This window comes from Papaver somniferum, chromosome 5 (assembly GCF_003573695.1).
Source record: "Papaver somniferum cultivar HN1 chromosome 5, ASM357369v1, whole genome shotgun sequence".
In the NCBI taxonomy this organism is placed as follows: Eukaryota; Viridiplantae; Streptophyta; class Magnoliopsida; order Ranunculales; family Papaveraceae; genus Papaver; species Papaver somniferum.
In genome coordinates, this window is record NC_039362.1 from 86828328 (window position 1) to 86851173 (window position 22846).

Below are 22846 nucleotides of genomic sequence, written 5' to 3' on the forward strand. Positions count from 1 at the left end.
GGAATCCACTGATCTTTTCCGGTTTGCATACTGGGCATGCTTACCTTTCCAGTTTAGAAACCAACATATCTTTTCCGGTTTGCATACTAGGTATGCGTACCTTCCTGGTTCACGAGTCAACAAACTTTTTATGGTATGGATACGGGGTATGCGTACCAAAAAGTTGTTGTCGAACATTAGCTACGTCGATACTTTTACTGGGTACATGTAGTGTGGCTCCGGACCTATAACAGTTGTGCTAGTATGTAAGCTGGTATGCGTACTTTCATGTATCCATATTTACAGTAGTTCTATTTTTCTCTCTTAATCAATTTGAAAATTCCCGAATAACGTCAATGACACATATCACTGTTCCAGGCTATTTTCAAATGATAATCTTGAATCATGATTTAGATCATGTACAGTAAATTGTTCTTAACCAAATTCATCAAGTATGAACAAATATTCATGAGATTGGTCATAAATATTTCGAGAACGATTAACAAGATAAACTTGACTCCAAATCATTGTTGTGCATGTAATAGTCTTAATTAGTCATGCGACATAGTCTCATAGATAGAAAGGTAAAAACTTGAGTAATAAGTGGTTCAGACTTCACTTAACTTTTGTCGAAGAAGTCCTCCAGAAGCTTCGGTTGATCTTCGCCTTCAAATGGTAGAACGCAGTGATGAGCACTTTTATCCTAGTCTGAGACTTGACTAATTGTAGACTATAAATCAAGATATAGTTTTGATCAACTAAATTTGACAACAAGCTTGAGATAGAAACACTTGTGAGTTCGACCGAGCAATGCTCTAACAACAAGGTTCTAGTAAATTAATATGGACAAAAACAACAGGATGATTTACCTTGGCTTGATACCATATCCCTTTCTTGGTCGCGAGAGAAAAAATTGTTGTATCGCCGATATATCTGCCAAGTGAACTGAAATTGTTTTCAAGTGAATGGTTGGTAAGTTTCTCAGTACTCCAAGGAACACATTATAATCAACAACTTGCATCTTAAAGACATAAAAGCGGTAAGATACATGTGCTTCAAACTCTTCCATCAAATTTATAATCCAGTCACTCAGAGGTTCTCAAGTTTCTATGCCTATATAGCTACATCCGGATATACCCACATGAATCACTCTCAATCGTCTTTGACCAAATTGACCTTGTAGACCAACATCTCGATGGTTATTTCTGAAACCATAAAACGTGTCCAAATAAGCTAGGAGGTATAATAGGATATGGGAATTAGGGTCACCGGGATCCATTATCAAGGATTCAATGGAGGGTTGGTGATTTACACAGCTAACACTTTTATCATCTTCGTCGAAACTACCAGCAGAAAATATGAATCTTTGAACAAAAGCTCGAGCCATGATAATGTATCCCTAATTGATTGATTTCACAAGAAAAAGAGAAAAGAAACTTATAGATTGATTTCAAAAGAAAAAGAACAAGACTATAAACTTATAGATTGATGGTATATAGACAGAGAGAAACAACACATGGCTAACCATGTATCTGCCTCTCATCCAACACTAAGCAAATAAGAGGATACAACTTCAAACCCAGTTAAAATCGATTTTCACCTATATTTTCTTGTTGCATGTTGGTTTTCTATGTAGTAGCAATTTCACATTAAATTTTTTACATCAGCATCTCAAACAACACTAGGAAAACAAGAGGATACAATTTCAAAGACAGAGGGTATTGAAAAAAAAGCGGCTATAAAATTGTATTTCTGACATGCACTACAATATACTGTGGTTGCAGTATTTAATGTTTATTAGATATTACAGTAATGTGTGATAATGCTAATCAACCTACAATGTATTACATATTCAAGCACTATCGGTATAAGAAGTTACCAGTAAATAAAATTTTACTTTTTCATTATGTCAATCAAATAAGGCAATTAAAGAGAACAAAAAATGAACTTTGGAAACTTGATACTTAGTGGTAACTCTAAATGAGAATAATATAATTGGATGTCATAAGATATTGATCAGTAAACCCTACTGTTATAGTATTTAAAACTCTAATTTCATTCTCAATTCGTTTCTGATTTACAAATGTTACTCCCCTATTTGGATTCTAGTTAAGAAATTGTTTTTTGACTTCTTAAAGCAAAAAAGTCAGAAATCAGTTTGGGTACACAAATTCATAAACACTTCTAGAAGCAAAAAAATCAACTTTTGTAAAACAAATTATTTTTATTTGTGACTATGGGGTTGATTTCTGCTTCTAGAAGTGCTTCTATCTCTGGTATCCAAACACCTCACTTATCGTGACAACTGTCAACTACAGTACGGTTGCAGAAGAACTGATTCCGGCTCCATTTATCAAAAATCAGGCGCCTATAGCAAATCCTAATAAGATCGGTGGAAATGAATACCGTGTTAACTCAATGATTGACCTTGAAATAAACTCACAGTCCCAGCTGTTATTCTTCTTTCGTCAGTGTAAAAAACAACACAAAAACTGGAACGATTTTTTGGGGACCATGGTTTTTTTGGGGGGACCATGGTTTTATTTTGGGTAAAGACATTAGAAGTAAATCTAGGTCATCCCTTATCTGGATATTTATATTAATACCTAAATTACCCTCCTGATTAATTTTGGGTGATGATTAGTTAGTGTTAATAATAGTTAGTGTAATGATTAGTGAGATGATTAAGTTAAAGATAATTAGTGAGATTAAAAAATCATATGGTTTTTTTTTTAAAGAAGTAGAATTATTGAGAGAGTAAAGTTAGAGAAGATGAAGAAGGAAAACATGAAAAACGATGGATTTTACCGACCACAACTGGAGGAAGGGTATTTGGGTACCCAGGTGTGCTTCAAACTTAGATAATGTTGGTTGAATTTCTCCAAACTTTCAAAAAAAATGAAAATTTTTATGTAGATTTGGGTCAGTTCGGTTACCATATGTCAAGAACATGTATTCGAACACACCTGAAAGTGTAGTTCGGTTACGTTTTCCAAACACGCAGGTTATCGAACTCGCTCGTTAATGGAGGTTTTGGTCGTACAGTGTAATGTTCGGTTACCTAGGATAAAATGGTAGGTAACCGAACTTTGAACTTAACAATTTATTTGGGTACATCTTGTGTGTTCGGTTAGTTCGCAAACTTCAACGCAACCAAGTTCCCAACCGAACTGCAGGTTAAAAGTAACCTAGTGTTAGAAGTTCGGTTGATTCGCAAACTTCAACATATTTTGCGAATCAACCAAACTGGGCTTATATATGCATATATGCAATTAGGCAAACGTTCGGTTACTACGAAATTTATTTCTTGGCGAATTAGGTAGAGATCGGTTACGAAGTTTCAAAGGTAGAGTTCGGTTACAAAGAAAACTTAATATTTTTGCGAACGAACCGAACTTATGGACTTCTCATTATTTTCATAAACTAAAGTTCGGTGGTATCCTTATTTTGCGAAGGAACCGAACTTGTGGACTTCTGTTGTTCTAATACAAGGAGTTCGGTTAAAAGTATTTTTTGCGAATCAACCGAACTCTATTGGCTAAGTTCGGTTACTTTGTAGTTTTAAAAGTTTTTGCGAAAAAACCAAACTCTATTGGCTAAGTTCGGTTATTTTGGAACTCAAGATAGTGGCCACAACAACACAGTTCGGTTAGACTGGATTTGTTTTTTTTTTCGGTTCTAAGGGTGGAGTTCGGTTACTTTGTAGTTTTCATTTTTTTTTGCAAAACAACCGAACAGAGAGTTTGGTGACTTAGTTTTAAATCCAATAGAACCGAACTGTTCTTCTTGTTCTTCATTTTCAAGAAGTTCGGTTAGTAAACTAGGGATTTTTGGAAAATCGGCCTAACCAAACATGGCTCTGTAACTCCTACTAAAACCCTATTTTGATGATTTCTATTCGATTGAAGCAATCAAAATCAAATTAAAGTGAAGGGTTTGTTGGAAAATACCTCCGGAGTGGTCCCATGGCAGAATCAGGATGCGGCTGGCGTCTTTTATACTCGATAAAATTATCATGCAGCAGAACTTAATTGTGATTGCATTGATGTTGTTACATTTCTTAAATAGGCGGTGGTGGTGGTGGTGGTGGGAGGAGGTGGTGGTGGTAATCGGTGGTTGGTGGTGGTGATAATCGGAGGTGGTGGTGGTGGTAATCGGCGGTGGTGGTAGTAATCGGTAGTTGGTGGTGGTGATAATCGAAGGTGGTGGTGGTAATCAGCGGTGATGGGCGGTGGTGGTGGAAGGAGGTGGTGGTTATATATATATAGGTGGTTATTAGGTTGGTTTTAAATTATATTAGGTTAAGGATAGGTTAGTCATTTCAACATTTTAAGACACCCCTTATCACTATAAGGAAGGTGGCCTAATAAAATCATGGTCCCCTCAAAAAAAAAAAACCATGGTACCTAAAAAATCATTCAAAAACTGCTGCAATTCAATTCATCGAAAACCCAAATCCAGCGATCAAGTGAGACCCAGAAAGAAAGAATGGGGGAAGCAAATTGTCAAAAGTATGGAGTTCCTCTTTATGGAGCTGCTTGGGTTCTATTGAGGGATCTCTATAATAAGAAAAATCATCCTCAAAAACAAGAAGAAGAAAAAGAAGAGAAAAAGAGTGAACCTGCAGAAAAAATAATTAACAAGAATTCATGGTTGGTTCTTTCTGGTGGTGGTGGTGCAGGAAGTAGTGGGATTCCAAATTCCTTACTTCTAACCCAATTCGATTCCTCTTCGAATTCCCTCTCCGAAACTCCGGTAAGTTTTTATTTTTTTCTTTTGGAAAATTAGGATCACATTAGATCTCCTCAATGATTCGTTAGTAGTGTACAATCATGTTTCCCTTCATAATATTATACTGGTTTATGAAGTAATGTGGATTTGAATCGTCAGCTGAGAAGTGTTTGTGCAATCAAATCTGTTGTTATAGTTGAATGCTTTCTTATAGGTTTTTATGTTTGTTAGAGGTCAAATTTGATTTTGTTGTTTTCAAGTTGTGTAAGATGGTTGTGATTTGAGCTTCAGGTGGCTAGACATGGGACTGGTAATCTTTTACCTTATAGGATGGCAGTTCATCCAGGTGGAGATGGCCTTATTTGTGCGTTCCCTGAAAGTTGCAGGTATTTCTTCAACTTGTAACAACTATGTAATGTTAGTTAGTGTTGAGCAGATCTTATTTGGTGGTACACAAGTAGTTTCCTATGATAAGAATGAAGTATATTATCTACAAGCAATGGTCACTTCCATGATTAGATTTTGTACAAGGTTCTCCTAAATAGCGTAGTTCACTATCATGTTTAGTCATGAATGTTATGACTAGTTTAGAGAAGAATCCCAGAGCACTATGGATTTCCATTTGTTTTGGTATGGTGTATCTTTGTCAATTAGATCTTTGTCCAATTTAGGTTTAGTTGGAATCACGCTTACTTGTATCTTATTTTTGAGTTTTCCCTGTCACTCTCTCGTCCCATATTCATGCTCTCACGGAATTTTGAATATGAACAATGATTCCAGCTAATGAGGAACATGTATTTGGTATAAATTTGATGTATTCTACCGATTTCTTTCCTCTAGGATAGTAGTCACCATCAAATTACTAAGTTCTGTCAACTTCATATAGTGAAATTATTATGTAGATGGTTCGAGTGGAATGTACCAACGAGCATGGAAACAAATGATTTGGGCCTGAGAGCTTCTGAGGGGGTGCTTACAGAATTGGAAGATGTTGGGCAACAGTTAGCATTGGCATTTAACAAGGAAGGTTCTGAACTTGCTGTTGGGAGTGAGGTAATATAATCTTCTCACCAAACAATTATCTTTCTTCATGCTCTCTCATTAGCCATTCCCCATACGGCATACGGATGTTCAATAAATGTAAAGTTTGGTAATATTAAACAGGGGTCTTATGATCCAGTTGATATTTTATACAATCCCTTAAAAAAATTGTGCAGGATGGCCACTTGAGAGTCTTCAAGTGGCCTAGTATGGCACTTGTTATTGATAAAGCTGATGCTCACCCAACTCTGAAGGATCTGGATTTCAGGTTAACTAATATTCTTCTATAAGATTGGACGGCACTAAGCTATGCTTTATTGTATGTAGAAAATTCTGATATTTGTTTTCTTGTCATACAGTCTTGATGGGAGGTTCCTTGTCTCCTTGGGAGGTGGTCCGTGTCGGATTTGGGATGTCGAAACAGCAACAGTTGTAGCTTCTTTACTGAGGGAAAATGTGAGAAGTTAGTTATTGGCTTGGAGACCAGAAATGCCTGCTTCCCTTCAGTTGATTTTGTTTTCTGCTCATGAAACTTGAGTTTCATTTTATATATTTGTCATTCCAGGATGAGGTTTTCACCTCCTGCAGATTTTCCGTGAATGGTAATGGCACCCAAATTCTTTACATTACAGCAATGAGAGGTAAAATGTCACCGGATGCAAAAGTTGTTTTTTAATCCTCACTCTGATTTACTTGGCTGATTATTATTTATATCGTTGGTGTAGATCGTGGAGGCAGTATCGTGTCCTTTGACACATCCTCATGGACGAGAGTGTCCTCGAAGAACCTAGTGCGCGACCCTATTTCTGCGTTCAATGTATCTCCTGACGGAGAACACCTTGCCATGTAAAAGTTTCCTTTTCTTTTTACTGCTTGTCTTTATCCTAAGGTGTCTTTAGTCTCATGACCCTCTTTTCCGACCCCAGATAGGATTGTTGGATGAAAATATTATCTGTTCCTTTAAACACAGAGATCTTGTCTGTAGCTTTGTATCCTGTGCCTGTGTGCGAGAACTGATAGGTGCTGACTGTATTGCCTTTATTCAGAGAAACTCTACTGCTGATAGTTCATTCAGTTTCCTGTCCTTAGGTATCTGGCGTTTCTTCTAATAATATTTCACTGAAATATTTGTCTTATTAAACCCATGTCGGATCTTTTGCAAACTAGGATTAAAGTGTCAGAAAAACCGAAAGAAACTGACATGAAAGTGCTGCAGTTTTATGTGTTGCATATATTTCTTATTACCCCTGATGGCTCTACAACTTATGATCAAGTGGAGCTCACTTCAGGGATTGAGTTCATTTATTTATGTTATAAAGATATTATTCTACTTTATCACTTGACATTTAATCTAATCAGGAATCTGATTGGCCTTTTCTCCTTTTCAAATTGGTAAACATGCAGCGGAACAATCCAAGGAGATGTATTTGTATATAAATCCAGTAATACACGAGTGGCATCAATAATTAAGAAAGCACACCTTGGTCTAGTTACTGCATTGAAGTTCTCTGAAGATTCTAGGTCAGCATCCTTGCTTCAAATTACCAGTGGTTGTACAATTTTAAAAAAAAATTCTCATAAACAATGCTGCGCAGCACTTGCCCCTATTATATCCTACTAGCTAATTTGAAGCTAGTCAAGTAGTGTTGAACGTGAAGCATTTGTCATCTAACTGCAGGTTGCTGGTCTCTGCATCCATGGACTCCAGTGTTAGGGTGACCAAAGTCGAAGAAGACACGACACTTAAGGGTATGCTTTTAAAACCTTCTCGTTCATTTAGGATGCCAAACTAGGTGATCACCTCATTGGAGATTATAGGAACCGATAAATATATTGTTGGATCAAACATGATAGCTTGTACTAGCATGCAGCAATCCGCATGAAAGTTATTCTATTTATTATTTGCTTACATACTAATTAGACTTGTTTGTTTCAACAGGATTGACGATTTTGGTTTTTGTACTTCAAGGCTTTTGGTTTATAATGATGATCGCCATAATTTTTCTTCTGGCATATTACCACTGGAATGACAAACCCCTTCCTTTTGCTTATTAGAAAGCTAACCCCTTCCTTCCAAAGTTGGTTTAGTATCCAATATAGTGAGAGAGATACAAGCTCCATTCGTAACTCTTCAATCTTCACCAGAAAAACCACTGGAGCAAATGATCAACATATATCAAGCCTTATTTTTGGATCTTGTATCTATATTCCGGTTCCAGATTTATAGTCTTTAGTTTCTACATGAAGCATTTTCCGGGAATTGTATTTTAACGGTTCATTTTCAAACACATTTTCTAACAACTTAACCAGTTCTCAAAAATTATGAATTCTGTTGCTGTTTGATATTTTTGTTAATCCATAGAATGAAAATGGTGTACGAAGTGATTATACCTATAGCATACTTTTTCTGAAGTGATTATACGCATAACATGCTTTTTCTCTTTGTTAAGTCGTTGGCTGCTATGTAGTAATTTCCTTTCTACATATGTTACTAGATTATGATTAATTAGAAGCTCAAACTTGTTTTCTTTTAGCGGCTTCTCACCCGCACTGTGCTCTCAACTAGGTACCATAATAGTGAACCAATTAGACCAAACAAGTTCTAGATACACCAGAATCCCATCACCCATGCTGAAGTGAGTCTTTCATGGGGCTACTTCTTCACCTGGCTCTTCAAGAAGAAGGCGTAGGAGGCTGAGGTGTTGCCCTGAGAAAAATGCAATGGCAAAGGGTTGTTGAACTTGATTTATCTACTAGAAACCTATTTAAAGGGCCGCATGAAATTTGAAGGGGTTGCACTGGGATTATTCTATATAGGAAGAAGGATAAGGGGCGTCCTAGTATATATGGTAGACGACTAAGTTGCCCTTTGTTAAATCATATTACCCGATTACCTTTCACTCTTAATCAATTAAGAATATATTGATCAAGAACAATTGCATTAGTCAAGACCAAATCGATCAATACTTTCAAACAATTGTTGATAGCTTAGTAACAAAGCATTCAATATTCACTGTTAGATGAAAAACTAATTTAAGATTCAAGCTAAGTCTGCTTAAAACCAAAGCAATATCTCTCCACCGTTAGATGGTCTTAACTTGTTATACACAAATGAAATATACCTTCATTTAGATAAGGGTAACCGTACCTAAACGTGTATATTGAGTTGGCTCAATAACAGTTAACCGAAGTTAGCCATATGAATACTTTTGTCTTAACCACATTCATCTAACACATCTAGATCAACTATGATGATCAATCAATCATGAAAGATAATCAAATGAATCTAATTGTGTTTCACATATAGTTGTTCAATTGTTCATTATCTCATAGAGATATATATGAACCAATTGAAACAAAATCGGATTGATTCGTAATCATACGAAGTACTTATATAAGAATCAATTCATGAATATTAAGCCACGGTTTGCAAAGATTGCACTCCTTAATTCATAAATGTATTTGTTCATGAGTATGAAAAACATATTTAACCGACTTTAGAACTTTAACCACTAAGTTTGCAAACAGGTATGCAAATTATAGTATCCAGACTATGGTCTTGTCCAGCCGTTTGCAAAAGGGTATGCAAACAGCAGTCCCCGACCTAACTCAGGTAGAACCGTTTGCATACTAGTATGCAAACAAGGCTCCCGGACTTTAACAGTTAAAACCGTTCGCATACTAGGTGTGCAAACAAGGTTCCCGGACCTGAATCATACCAAAACAGTTTGCATACTAGGTACACATATTGTACAGTATCCAAACAAAGATTTTTGCTGTAAACCCTCATTTCAATCATTGAAACATCCTTAGAAGACGATAATAGCTGTCTCACGCAAACTATTAGCTTATAAGTAATTTTCAAGTGATCGAATGATTAATATGAAACTTTCCAATTTGACATCAAATGATTGTCTCACACAAATCATGTAAGATGTTTCAAGGTAATTTTCACATGATCATATTTTGACTTATTATTTAGTTTCCAACAAATAAATTGTTTCCAACTAAACTCGTCAAGAATTGTTTTCATAAAGCTTCCAACACGTATTTCGAGAAATAGATAAGCGAGATAAACTCCGCTCGAAATATCAAATGTGTATTATTTAAAAGTCTATATATCTATACGACTTAGTCTCGTTAGGAGATATAATAAAATAGACTTCTGAGTGGTAGATAAGTTTTAGTCTCCACATACCTTTTGTTGATGAAGTTCCTCCAAGCTCTCCTTAGTATATCTTCGTCATCAATCGATGAATGCCGTGAAGTCTAAAGCTCAACTACACATTCTATCCTAATCCGAGACATAGCTATAAGTAGACTAGAAATCAAGACTTATATTTTTGATCAACTAAACTTGACAAACAAGCTTGAGATAGCAACACTTGCGAGTTCGACCGAGCAATGCTCCAACAATCTCCCTCTTTGTCAATTTTAGTGACAAAACTATCAATACATATGGATTACAAAATAAATAAACTTTGTAGCTTCTCATCCATCATGCTTGATTTCCTTGGTTCTTCAACATTCCTTGAATTCTTCGCCACTCCAAGTACTTCAGTGATTCTAAACGTGTTCAACTCAGCCTCATTTTTGTTGAAGATCCGTAGACATAACAATAAGAAAACATATGAAAAACATCCGTTCTCAATCATTATTATACAGTGTTATAGTATTATTACACATCTTCAAAGTCCAATTGTATCACAACTTTGACAATAATACTACGGTGATATGTATCACTCCCCCTTAGTCAATACTTCATCTCACAATGAAAACCACTTCCCCTTACATACTGATCCGTAAACCATATGTATGTAGTGTGAACTACTAAATAATTCTCCCCATTTTTGTCAATATAAATTATCAAAGGTACAAAAACTACGGGATCATAATGAAATTCTCAAAGAGATACTTCATGCCTAAAAGAGAACATATCCACTTTGTTTCGATGATTTCACATAGTCGAAACTTATTGTATTCATCAAGGAGTTTATAAAGATACAAGACAATTCCTACAATATTTCACAACCGCACTCCCCACAAAGATTTGACAATTAAGCACAAGTTCAATTAAGAACTCTCCCCCATAAAATGTCATTCCCGAAAGAACAACAAGAGCGACCTTACTTTTACAAGAAAAGAAGGATTTCTTTGGACACTAACAAATTTCATGAAACATGAATTTGTATCCAGAAAACTCGAATAAATTAACCACAAGAAGACCTTATTGATTAATCGGAAATGCTCAACATAAGAAATAATTTACGGAGCCATACAACACTTTCACATAAAAGTGAACCAGGGAAAGATCAATATTGCGGAATATTCAAAAGTTCATTCTATCTTTTATCAATATTTGCATAAAGACATAATAAACTTATCTTTTGAACATATATAAGATAATCATAGTTTACGGACGTAAACACAACATATCCCATAACATTTTTGCAATATATAAAACCGATAAAGATTAATGCTGCAAAATCATCTTCCAAATAACTTAGAATTTAGACAAATAAATATAAAACACTGCAAGATGAAAATCGTTGAAATATATATGTGTAATCACAATATTTTCTATTCCAAACCCTAGTTCTCCATTTTAAATATAAGAATAAATTCTCACGAGAAGTTTCCTAGGCAACAAAAATGAAGAGACAAACTTGTAAGAAGCAAAGTCGTAAAGAACATACAAGATGATTTGCCGGTAGAATCAATCTTTTTCCCACGGATTTACAACAAGAATGGCTACTAAAGGCGTATAAAAAGATTTTCTTAACAAAGAAGAAAATACAAAGTCATTAACGACCATGCATCGTAGTTCACATAAGAGGATTGTGAACATTCAAGAATCCCAGAGTAACGCGTACTCTACCCATTCTTGAAATTTCTTCGTTTTGATTCACCGACAACATTCTTAAAAAAAAAATCTACAACTGAGCTTAAAAGATAAGTACTCCAAGAATCCAAGTGCCCAAGTCCAAGAGAAGTGGTACAAGTGCGACTAAACGGAGCAAAACACTCAAAAACAAGAGATGGGACAAACACCAATCTTAACTCATCCAAATTCAGGAGTTCTCATCACAATTTTGAATAGAACTCAAAGAATAAGAGAATGCAAAAAAAATGAGATCATTCCGAGTTCGGACGAAGAAGTTACAGTCAACACAAGTTTATTGAATATCGACGTCTACAGGCCAGTTCGCAAACGGGATTTCGTGACCTGGAGCTGTTTGCAAATGGTGTTTATGAACTGAAGTCCCTGGATTTTAATTTGAAATGATGGTATGCATACCTGGTATGTGTACCATGGAGGCCAAACATCCCGAACTACTATTTTCAATCCTAAACATTTAGGAACCTTAAACACAAATCAAGTTAGGTAGACATGAAAGATGCACAAGGTACATGGATACTTATAAGTACTTTAAGCAAATAATAAAAATATAAATCTTGCTCAATTTTATAGTCATACCTTTTTAGAGGAATCCAATCGAATTCTACAGGCTTACCAAAGATTTAAAATCTTATCTAACACAATATGTGCACCCAAATTCTCGTGCTTCCCTCACCGTATACATAACAGGGAATTCCTTGGTGAGGATGTACTTCCAACACAATCAAGTTGTGTTGAGGTGAACAATGTCTTGCTCACCACATGTGACAAAACCGACTTTTCCGCAACTATCGATTTTTCACAATTTATAGTCTTTGGCTTACTTCGTTTCTTCTTCCACCAATCCTTGTATTTCACTTTTGGATTATCATGAAATGATCACATTTAGAACCTTTCATATCCAAATACATATTTCCAAATAACTCTTTAACTTCTAGCATCATGGATACTGCCTTCTCCTTAATCATGGAATTTTCTGGGAGATCATTCCTATTTACACTCAAAGCATTATTGGCTTTCTTTGGTACCCACTTTTGAGTACGTTTATGAACAATCAGAACCTTCTTCGCATCACTCTCTTCTAGATTTCTCGGAAGAGAATTGGATTGACTATTCTTTTGCAAGTTAGTCTTTCTCCAATTGGGAGCATCGGATCTTGTCTTCGTCTTTACAAAGTTATCCTTTTGATAGTCATTATAATTGTGAAAAGACTTTGTATGACGTTTATAGGAAAATCTAGGTTTATCACAGCACTGATTCCTTTGCCTAAAGGTTGGACATTCACAACCCGTAATGTCAAGGGTACTAGCCTTAACATATGATCTAGGTTTAATCACTTCTTTTGACACCCAAACAAGAATATCATGAAGTTTTTCATTCCTTATACGAAAACGACATCTCCCTTTTCAAGTGACCTTTGTTTCCGCAATAATGACAAATATAAGGAATGTTCTTACCCGGATTCATGTGTGTTGGTTTTGGAGGTTGATATGCTTTGCTCTTTCGAAACTTAACTGCCGGTGAAGGAATTTCACTTTTCCCATCAGTGGAAACCTTTTGTTGAGAAGAATCACTAGCATTGAAAATTTTTACCTCTTTGCTAATACTTGGAGCATTTATTCCTTATAGCCCAATCCTCGTGTATCACGATGATTTTTACTTGCTCCTAGCATTGTGGTTAATTTGCTTGAACTAGTATTGAACTTTTTCAAGTCATCTTCCAACATCTTGATTTTATCAAGAGCAGTAGTTAAATTAGCCTCGAGGCTTTTTTCTCGAGCGAGATAAGCGCTTTCTATGTCCTCAAAACTTAATTGTTGGGAGTTAATCCTTGCTTCAGTTTCTGTCAGTTTTTCTTCCAACAAGAAATATTTTTGATAAACATTATCACATTCAAGTGACTTTATACTCAGGTTTTCATCAGAATCTTTGAGGATCGATTCACAAGAGCGATTGGAAACATAAAGACCTCCGTAAATCCTTTTCAATTTCTTGTTTTCTCGATAGAGAGGATTAGAAGAGGTGTGACATGAGAAGTTGTCATCTTCTTCTTTTCCAACGAATCCAATAGCTTAACATACTCTAAGACTTCCTCATCAACATCTCTATCAATATCTGAATCACCTTCATCACAAAGTTCATCCAACTGTTCTTCTAGGCGGGTTTCCCAATCAACAGTTTCCATATCAAGAGAATGTTTAGATATTGACTTAGATGTGACAGTTCTCTCAGGTGAATCCAAGCTTTGAAAATCATCTGGTAATTTTTGACCTGGTATGTTATTAGAGATAGACTCGCCCATAATAACCATATTGCTTGTAACACAAACTTATGAGATCTTAGCGTGTTTACCTGCTATGATACCAACCGAAAAAACGGGGGGTGGGGGTGGTATAACAACCACACCAATAACTCGTTCGACAATCTGTATGGACTAACTCTAATATAATTCTGAGAGAACCAGCTTATAAAGTGAGCTCCACCAATAAATATATCAAAGAGTTATATCTTAACTTCTTAATACAATCTGCAATCGAACAGATAGAAATCTATGAGCCCGATTGATATGAGAAATAACTTGGACGGTACCAAAGACCAATGCCCAAGTGCCAATCAATTTATATCCAACAATCAAGGTCCGATTTACCAATTGATTGAACTACGCACAACCTGTGATATTTCAATTATATAACCAAATATAATGCGGAAAAGAAATAACAAACACCAGAAGTTTTGTTAACGAGGAAACCGCAAATGCAGAAAAACCCCGGGACCTAGTCCAGATTTGAACACCACACTGTATTAAGCTACTACAGACAATAGCCTACTACAAGTTAACTTCAGAATGGAATATAGTTGAGCCATAACCAAGTCTCACACCGATTAAGGTACAGTCGTGTTCCTTACGCCTCTAGAACCACGCCGGATTCTGCGCACTTGATTCCCTTAGTTGATCTCACACACAACTAAGAGTTGCTACGATCCAAAGTCGAAGACTTATAAACAAATATGTTTCCTACATATAAGTCTATTCTATGGTAAATATGTCTCCCACAGAAGTACTTACGTAGTTTTTGTTTCGTCTTTTGATAAATCAAGGTGAACATGAACCAATTGATAATCCGGTTTTATACTCCCGAAGAGCAGCCTAGAAATATCAATCGCCTCACAATAACTTAACTATATGGTAGTAGAAGAAGTTATTGTGGAATCATAAAGAATGAGACGAAGAGCTTTGTGATTACTTTTTATATCTTACTTATCGGAGATAGATCTCGAGCAAATCTTAGAGAAGATAATACTCAACACGATAGAACAAGTAAGATCAAAACACGCAACTACGGAGAAAATAGTTGGATCTGGCTTCACGAATCCCAAATGAAGTCTTCAAGTCGTTAACCTATAATGGTTTTGGAAAAACCTAGGTTAAAGGAGAATCGACTCTAGTACGCAACTAGGACACATGAAAGTGTCATGATTAGGTTTTCCAGTTGCTAGAGTTCCCCCTTATATAGTCTTTCAAATCAGGGTTGCTTACAATCAAAGCTAAGATAGCTTAGTAACTGAAAAAGCGGGGGTACAACAACCACACCCAATATTTCGATTAGCAATATGTATGGACTAACTCTAATATACTTTCAAGAGAATCAACTAGACTCAATCTTAATAAAGTATATCAAGGAGTTATATCTCTCTTTCTTGATTCAATTCTTACTCAAGAAAATAGTAATCTGCGAGTCTAATTGAATACAAGAGAAATCACTTGAACGGTACCAAAGACTAATGTTCAAGTATCAATCAATAACCAAAGGTCGGATTTCCAATTGATTGATTCTAACGCACAACCTGTGATATTTCAATTATATAACAAAATATAATGTGTAATAGAAATAACACAGACACCAGAATTTTGTTAACGGGGAAACCGCAAATGCATAAAAACCCCGGCACCTAGTCTAGATTGAACACACACTGTATTAAGCCGCTACAGACACTAGCCTACTGCAAACTAACTTCGGTCTGGACTGTACTTGAACCCCAATCAATCTCACACTGATCCAAGGTACGGTTGCGCTCCTTACGTCTCCGATCCTAGTAGGATACTATGCACTTGATTCCCTTAGCTGATCTCACCCACAACTAAGAGTTTCTACGACCCAAAGTCGAAGACTTTAATAAACAAATCTGTATCACACAGAAAAGTCTACAGGAATAGATAAATCTGTCTCCCATAGAAATACCTACAAGTTTTGTTCCGTCTTTTGATAAATCAAGGTGAACAGGAACCAATTGATAAACCAGGCATATATTCCCGAAGAACAACCTAGTATTATCAATCACCTCACAATAATCTTAATCGACGCGGCGAAAGAAGATATTGTGGAATCACAAACGATGAGACGAAGATGTTTGTGACTACTTTTCTATCTTGCCTATCGGAGATATAAATCTCAAGCCAAACGTTGTGATTGTACTCAAAATGATAGAATCAACAAGATCAGATCACACAACTACGAGAAAGTAGTATCGGTCTGGCTTCATAATCCCAATGAAGTCTTTAAGTCGTTAACCTGGTTTTTAAGAAGAAACCTAAGGTTAAAGGAGAATCGACTCTAGCTAATACAACTAGTATCACACAAGAGGTGTGGGGATTAGGTTTCCCAGTTGCTAGAGTTCTCCCTTATATAGTCTTTCAAATCAGGGTTTGGAATCAATGTTAGCTTGGTAACAATACATTTAATATTCACCGTTAGATGAAAACCTGATTTAGATTCAAGCTAAAATCTTTCAACCGTTGGATCGAAAACTTAGCTTGTTACACACAAATGAAATGCGCGATTTTAGGTTTGTGTAACCGTACCCAAACATGTACATTTGTTGGTTCAATAATAGTTAACCAAATGGTTAGCCATATGAGCACTTTCATATCAACCATATTCTTCTTCACCATAACTAGTTCAAATGACTCAAATGAACTAGTTAGAGAGTTGTTCAATTGCAAGGAAATCTTATGTAACTACACAAGACACAATCGAAGCAAAAACGATTTGATTCACTTGAATCGGTTCATGAACTTTATAACCACAATTTGCATTTTGCATTTCTTAGTTAATATAAATAAGTTCACAAACACTAGTGGAAAACAACCGATTTATGATAGTCAGGTAGTGTCGTTTTAACGAGTTAAACGGCACTTTCGCAGTGTCGTGGAAAGTGCCGTAGATTCAGTGTCTTTTTCTGGAAGACACTTTCTGAGTGCCCCTGAATTACGATGCTTTCTGAGTGCCGCTACGCACGACACCTGGGTATCGTCGTAGATTTGATTTTTTTTAATATAAAAAAAATTAGTCAAATCTGGCTAGCTGACTCCAATAATTCTTACTGGGCTGAAATAAATCTGATTGAAATCCAAATTGTACTAAAATGAAACTCAAATTAAATTGGAATTTAAATGACAATTCAAATTCAGATTCAAATGAAATTTAAAAGACAATTCAAATTCAAAGTCAAATCACAATTCAAATTCAAATGACAATTACTCAAGTTCTCAAATTCAAGTGAAATTCAAATTCAAATTCTATATGGAACCTGATTCGTCTAATACCAAATGACATCTCGATACATTGATTGAACTATACTCATAAATTGAGTCCAAAATCATTACAAAAAACTTCTAATTATTAAGGTTTCTTAAGTGATACAAGTCCTGAGAATTTCAACAAGAATTTCAGTCATTAGGATCTTGGCACTAGCTTGCGTGAGAGCAGAACTGTAGACGCACAACTCTTTCAACCATTTCTACATCCAGCAGGAGCAACGATCTTACCACCATCGGGAACAGAGTGTCGGCATCCATGAAGGTATCAAACTACATTCAGAAGAAGAGTAAGTCAGACCTTATATGCTAGGTTTACATGACTTCAAACATAATATACACGGAGGTGGTCTAATATACCCATCATCAAGACAACAGCAGCAAAAACATTTACATAGTAACTTCATTCCTAACATCAATATGGAGATGAACAAATAAACCATATATATAGGCAGTGAAAACCATAGGCATGATGAGGTACACAGTAACAATAATGCGGCAGCAACCATAAGCAATAATTCGCATGCATCAGATTAAAGGCTATAAAAGATTGAATAGTTGCGAAAACATAACCTAAGGAAAATGCATTTAACTGCTTGCAAGAGATGATGGCCCTCAGGAGGACCTTTTGGTAGGAAAGAAATTAAGCTACGATTCTTTTTCAAGTCCAATTTTATCATTCAGGCCTAAGTTCAGGTCAGACATACCAGAGAGATCATTTCATGAGAATTTTACCAGTCCCGTCACAACGCAAAACACTGCCCGTAATGACAAATTTATTCAGGAATCAGAGAATAAGAACTGATAGCTGCTTAGACAATGAATAACAGCAGAGCAGAACGTTCCATACCTTTTGAGGACATAAGAAGATTCACAGTTCCACAATATCCAGAAATACCTATAATGCAGTTCTGAGTGTCAAAACTTGGGATTCAATTATTGGATTCATTCATAAAAATAATACATGACTCTATTTGCAAACCGAAGGCACCTGTAACTTGTAGAGTCGCAAACCATGGAACTCTTTTTTCATGTTTGTCAAAGCTTCGCAGTTCGTTGCACGATGATACCCCAAAAAGCTATCAATGTCTTCAATAAAGATAACAGCCAGTTGAAGCTTATGAGCTAAGGTGATATAGCGACAACTAGAAACAGCCATCATAGAAATGTGTTAGTCATGAGTTAATGTTACTATAACTAACTTGGATCATAGATATTCAAATCTAAAGACATTAGTATTCTAAAACACACAATTACGTTGTGTCAAAATCAGTCTCTATCAAATAACCCCTAAAAAACAAGCTTAAATTTACACAGGCAATAACAATTGTACTAGGCATTAGATATATACAATCATCATATTGCAAACTAAACTACTTAACCAATTAAAAGGCCTTAAAAGAACAATCAGATTAAAGATATACCCTTGCAAGACTCATGGGAGCATAAGGATTTTCGCGTATGTGCTCGCGTACCATTGTGTATCGGTGTTGCTGAAAACAATATAAGATATTTAATTCTAATATTTTCAGACTGACTTTCTAGACTAAGAAAGAGCACCACTCATTGAAATGAGCGAACCTTGATGCAGTGGAGTTCATGAAGGATGCATTGGTGTCTCGCTTCCCTTTCCATATCGAGGTGTTTCACTGGTAAAGCAATGTAAATATAAGGAAAAGTTTCCACTAAAAAGCTATATCAGAGAAACAAAAGAAATAAAAGAGCAATACAGATAATTTGACCAACGTTGATCCTCTTAACTTTTCCAGCATAAGCTAAAGACCCGTGAACTGTACATGCACCAAAATCACAAACTAGTTATTAGATTCGTAACCAAACTATTCAATAAACCAGAAACAATGAAAGGAAATAGTAAAAACCTTTTCAGTCATGTATTACATTCAGCTTTGGCACCATAGTCCCTTCCCCCATTTAGTGAACCACCATCCTATCAATTTACATCCAAGAAAATGTACAAGATTGCTTAGTCAAACCTCTCAAACCTGGACATGCAAAGAAAAATTCTAATTATGCTTCAAACCAGAACTATATTTGCTCCAATAAGAATGAATTCAGCAGCATCCCAGACGGTCCCAACTCCTCTAATGTCAGGAAGTGAGTAATCCTTGTCAGCAAATTCTGATTTCATCACTTGAGCAATGCTCATGAGCTTCCCGAGTGCGATGGGATGAACTTCCTTGCACTAATAGCCTCCAGCGGTGAAGTACCTGATACATTTAACGAGAAAATAATAAATAAAAAGACGTAGGAGTCAAAAAAACTTTCGGATTATAAACTCTTGGGTATTGACATAAGATAAAGATATCACTAACTCTTCAACACAAGGCTCTGGACGTAAACTAGTCATATTTGAAGACTCATTATGGAATTGATATTACGGTTCACGTTATATGACAAATGGCTCCCACAACATAATGTTTGTAACTTCTCAGTATTACAAAAACACAGGGGAACAAAACTGCAAAGCAGACATAAGGAATGAAAAACTAACGTTTCAGCGTGGAATCATAGAGATGAGCATCGAATTGTGAGCCTTCTGGAGCGAGTCATGCCATGATAGAAAATTAGAACTCAAAGTAGTGCTAGACATGATATAATCACACAAAGCAACGAATGTAGAGTAGAGACTTACATCCCACTTCTCACGTAATTATCATTCACATCAGTCTTTCACATAACAGATCCTCACCGACCTCAACCATACTTTCCTGTGAACACAAGGAAAACAATAAATTAGCAACAAATGACTATCAGTGCTTTGTTTTAAGTTGACATTCGAAACAAAAAATTACATCTGCCTTGTCGGAACCAGACATGAGACTCCAATAAGACTAGCTATTGCAACTCCTGCAATATACTGTAGAAATACTTTACAAAGTCTGATCAAAGACTAATTAAGGATCAAAAACCTTTTATCGAACATCAAATTTCCCTTTTATATACCAGAGATCTTATTAAACATCAAAATACCCTTCTAATTAATGATTATACAAATTACCTCACAGCAGTAGCAACACAAAAGTGTTGTTTGTCTAATCATTTTTCGATTCTCGACGTTACAACCTCGAGCTTTCTGAACTCCACCATTGGTAGAAGACTTTCTGATTCCATCATTTGCAAAAGAATTTACATGAGTTTCTGCGAACAAAAAATTCCAAACTCAACAATTATTGAATGAGAAGTTAATTAAGTAGTTGTGATCCTTATCCGCCAAGCATTTACATCTGAACAACCAAAGCAGAATGCCATGGACACACTGCAGAACGTTCAACAAAGCACATCAGCTTCAAATCAATCCTATGTAACCCAACCGCGATTACCTCCAGTAGAGCAATGGTTCACCACCAACAAGAGAAAGTCCGGCAGTCACTATCACCAAAGCTACCATGAGAAACACTTACAGCCACCCATAACACCAACATCTACAGAACCACAAGCTTCACCATCAAACTACCACCACCAACAATTACAAGAAAAATACCATCAACCACCAACATCTGAAGCCAATATCTTCAACAAAATTTCCATCCACCATGAAAAACCCATAAAGCTCTACCAATTTCTACCTGCATCACCGCCAAATCCAAAACTAGTTATCCATAAAAGGAAAAAAAGTAAGGAAATCTATATAAAGATAATACACAATAGACAAGAAAAAATCTGTAAACAAAATCCTATCGAGCAAAATAAAATTTGTTCATAAAAAAAAAAGTGAAAGAAAACCCAAATTAGAGAAACAAAAGGTGCAACTAACCATCTGACCAAGAAAAACAAATAGAAAGAGTACCAAAGAGGGAGATTAAGGATAAATAAATCACAAGAAACAACGAGAAAATCGATCACGAAAACTAAGGTCACTGCATTCAAAAAAAAAATAAGGCAAAAGAAAATCGTAAATCTGTCTCCAAAAATTAAATTAGGGTTTATTTAGCAAAATTTCATTCGAGTTTACCTGATTCTTGTCCTCAACTTTCTAGGGTTTCTACTTGAATCTACTGGGTTCGCGAAATCAGGTCATTCAAAGATGGTATTGATTTCTGAAAAATGGGTTTGCAGATGTGAGATAAGGTTATTGATTTATCGCAGGTTTTAGGGTTTATTTTTGATAGGTTCAGGGGATTTTTTTGAGTTCCAGTAAGGAGAGAAAATATGAGGGAGAAGGAGAAAGAGAGGCGGAGAAAGAGAGAAAGAGATAATGTTTTTCTCTCTCTGCTTTGGGATAGAGATAGTCAGATAGTTAAGGGGAGGAATCTGATCCAAGCGATCCTATTTTTAGATTAAATCCCGACCATACAAGGTGGAATATTTCACCAATGAAACGAAATTATTCGCATGTCGTTGTCCAAGTCAACAGAACTTTCTACACAACGACAACTTGACTTTAGTCAGCGAAGCAGAAGAAGCATCGTTGTCTAAGTCAACAAAACTACCAACACAACGACGTTTAGACTTTGGTGAACGAAATTTTCGGTATGAAGTTATTCCGCGAGTTTTAGTCCGTGTCGTTTCATTGTGTCTCAGATAGCTCTTTTTCCACTAGTGAAACAATCGTCTTTAGATATAACCAATTTAAGTTCTCATACTTAGATCGTGGACTTAAGTTCCCGGGAGGAGTTCTCAAACTCTAGCAGATTTTCTCGGGTCGAGAACTTCCGCCAGTTCGCGGACTGAGTTCGCATCTCTTGTTCCGGTTCTCTTGATCAACAAAGTTCGAAAACTTTGGTACAAGGAAAAAGGACTTATACATATATGTGTTGCCACACAATGCTTATATCCATCATTGGTTATATAATCTAAACTCTCATTTCAATCATTGAAACATTCTTAGAGGACGTTATTATATAGTTGTTATTCACAAACTATTTTTCGTCAAAGTAAGCAATTTTCAAAGTGATTGAAACGTATCATGACTTTCATCACTAGGTAAAGATGATCTTGTCTAAAGCAAAAACTTACCAACACATATTTCTAGAAATAGATAGGTGAGATAAACTCGGCTCGAAATAGCAAATGTGTATAATCAAAGTCTATATAGCAAAACGACTTTTGTCTCATAATAGGAGATATAGTAGATAGACTTTTGAGTGATAGATAAGTTCAAGTCTCCACATACCTTTTAGTTGATGAAGTTCTACCAGTTCCTTGAGTAGTCCTTCGTCTTGTATGATGATTTCCATGGAGTTCTTGAGCTCAACTACACTTTATATCCTAGTCCGAGACTTAGCTATAATAGACTAGAAATCAAGACTTATAGTTTTGATCACTAACATTGACAAACATGTTTGAGATAGCAACGCATGCGAGTTCGACCGAGTAATGCTCTAACAGTAGCAAAGCATTCAATACTCACTGTTAGATGAAATCCTGATTTAAGATTCAAGCTAAGTTTGCTTAATAATAAAGCAATTAATCTCTACCGTTAGATGGTCTTAGCTTGTTACACACAAATGAAATATACCTTCATTTAGATATGGGTAACTGTACCTAAACATGTATATTGAGTTGGCTCAATAACAGTTAACCGAAGTTAGCCATATGAACACTTTTGTCTTAACCAAATTCATCTAACACTTCTAGAT

The 22846-nt window shown here is 35.8% G+C and overlaps 1 protein-coding gene and 1 long non-coding RNA gene across 16 annotated transcripts; one reads left to right on the plus strand and one right to left on the minus strand.

Annotated features, from left to right (window-relative positions):
- Window positions 1-4396: 4396 nt before the first annotated feature.
- LOC113282115 (SEC12-like protein 2) lies at window positions 4397-8163 on the plus strand. Its single transcript, XM_026531054.1, has 10 exons — window positions 4397-4734; window positions 5002-5096; window positions 5613-5763; window positions 5928-6019; window positions 6111-6207; window positions 6317-6392; window positions 6477-6597; window positions 7156-7272; window positions 7430-7500; window positions 7691-8163. Exons 1-10 carry the CDS (start codon window positions 4468-4470, stop codon window positions 7804-7806), a joined length of 1203 nt encoding a protein of 400 aa, XP_026386839.1. The 5' UTR covers window positions 4397-4467; the 3' UTR covers window positions 7807-8163.
- An 8987-nt stretch (window positions 8164-17150) lies between these two features.
- On the minus strand, window positions 17151-21479 carry LOC113282116. 15 transcript variants are annotated; one of them, XR_003326577.1, is made up of 14 exons: window positions 21220-21479; window positions 20588-20833; window positions 20266-20368; window positions 19900-19975; window positions 19759-19803; window positions 19288-19474; window positions 19127-19194; window positions 18977-19036; window positions 18828-18895; window positions 18671-18739; window positions 18238-18391; window positions 18097-18144; window positions 17954-18004; window positions 17151-17519 (listed from the first exon to the last, which is right to left on the minus strand). It is a non-coding gene; the product is annotated as an uncharacterized LOC113282116 (long non-coding RNA). The 15 variants fall into 15 exon arrangements; XR_003326574.1 differs by adding an exon at window positions 20060-20124 and having other exon boundaries at window positions 19127-19474; XR_003326578.1 differs by having other exon boundaries at window positions 19759-19800; window positions 20266-20405.
- Window positions 21480-22846: the final 1367 nt, after the last annotated feature.

Excerpts from the sequence above, each read along its gene's own strand:
- LOC113282115 (XM_026531054.1), top strand. The coding sequence starts at position 4,468 with ATGGGGGAAGCAAATTGTCAAAAGTATGGAGTTCCTCTTTATGGAGCT. Across the intron at positions 5,764-5,927 it reads AACTTGCTGTTGGGAGTGAG|GATGGCCACTTGAGAGTCTT; the intron begins GTAATATAATCT and ends AAAATTGTGCAG. Across the intron at positions 7,273-7,429 it reads AAGTTCTCTGAAGATTCTAG|GTTGCTGGTCTCTGCATCCA; the intron begins GTCAGCATCCTT and ends ATCTAACTGCAG.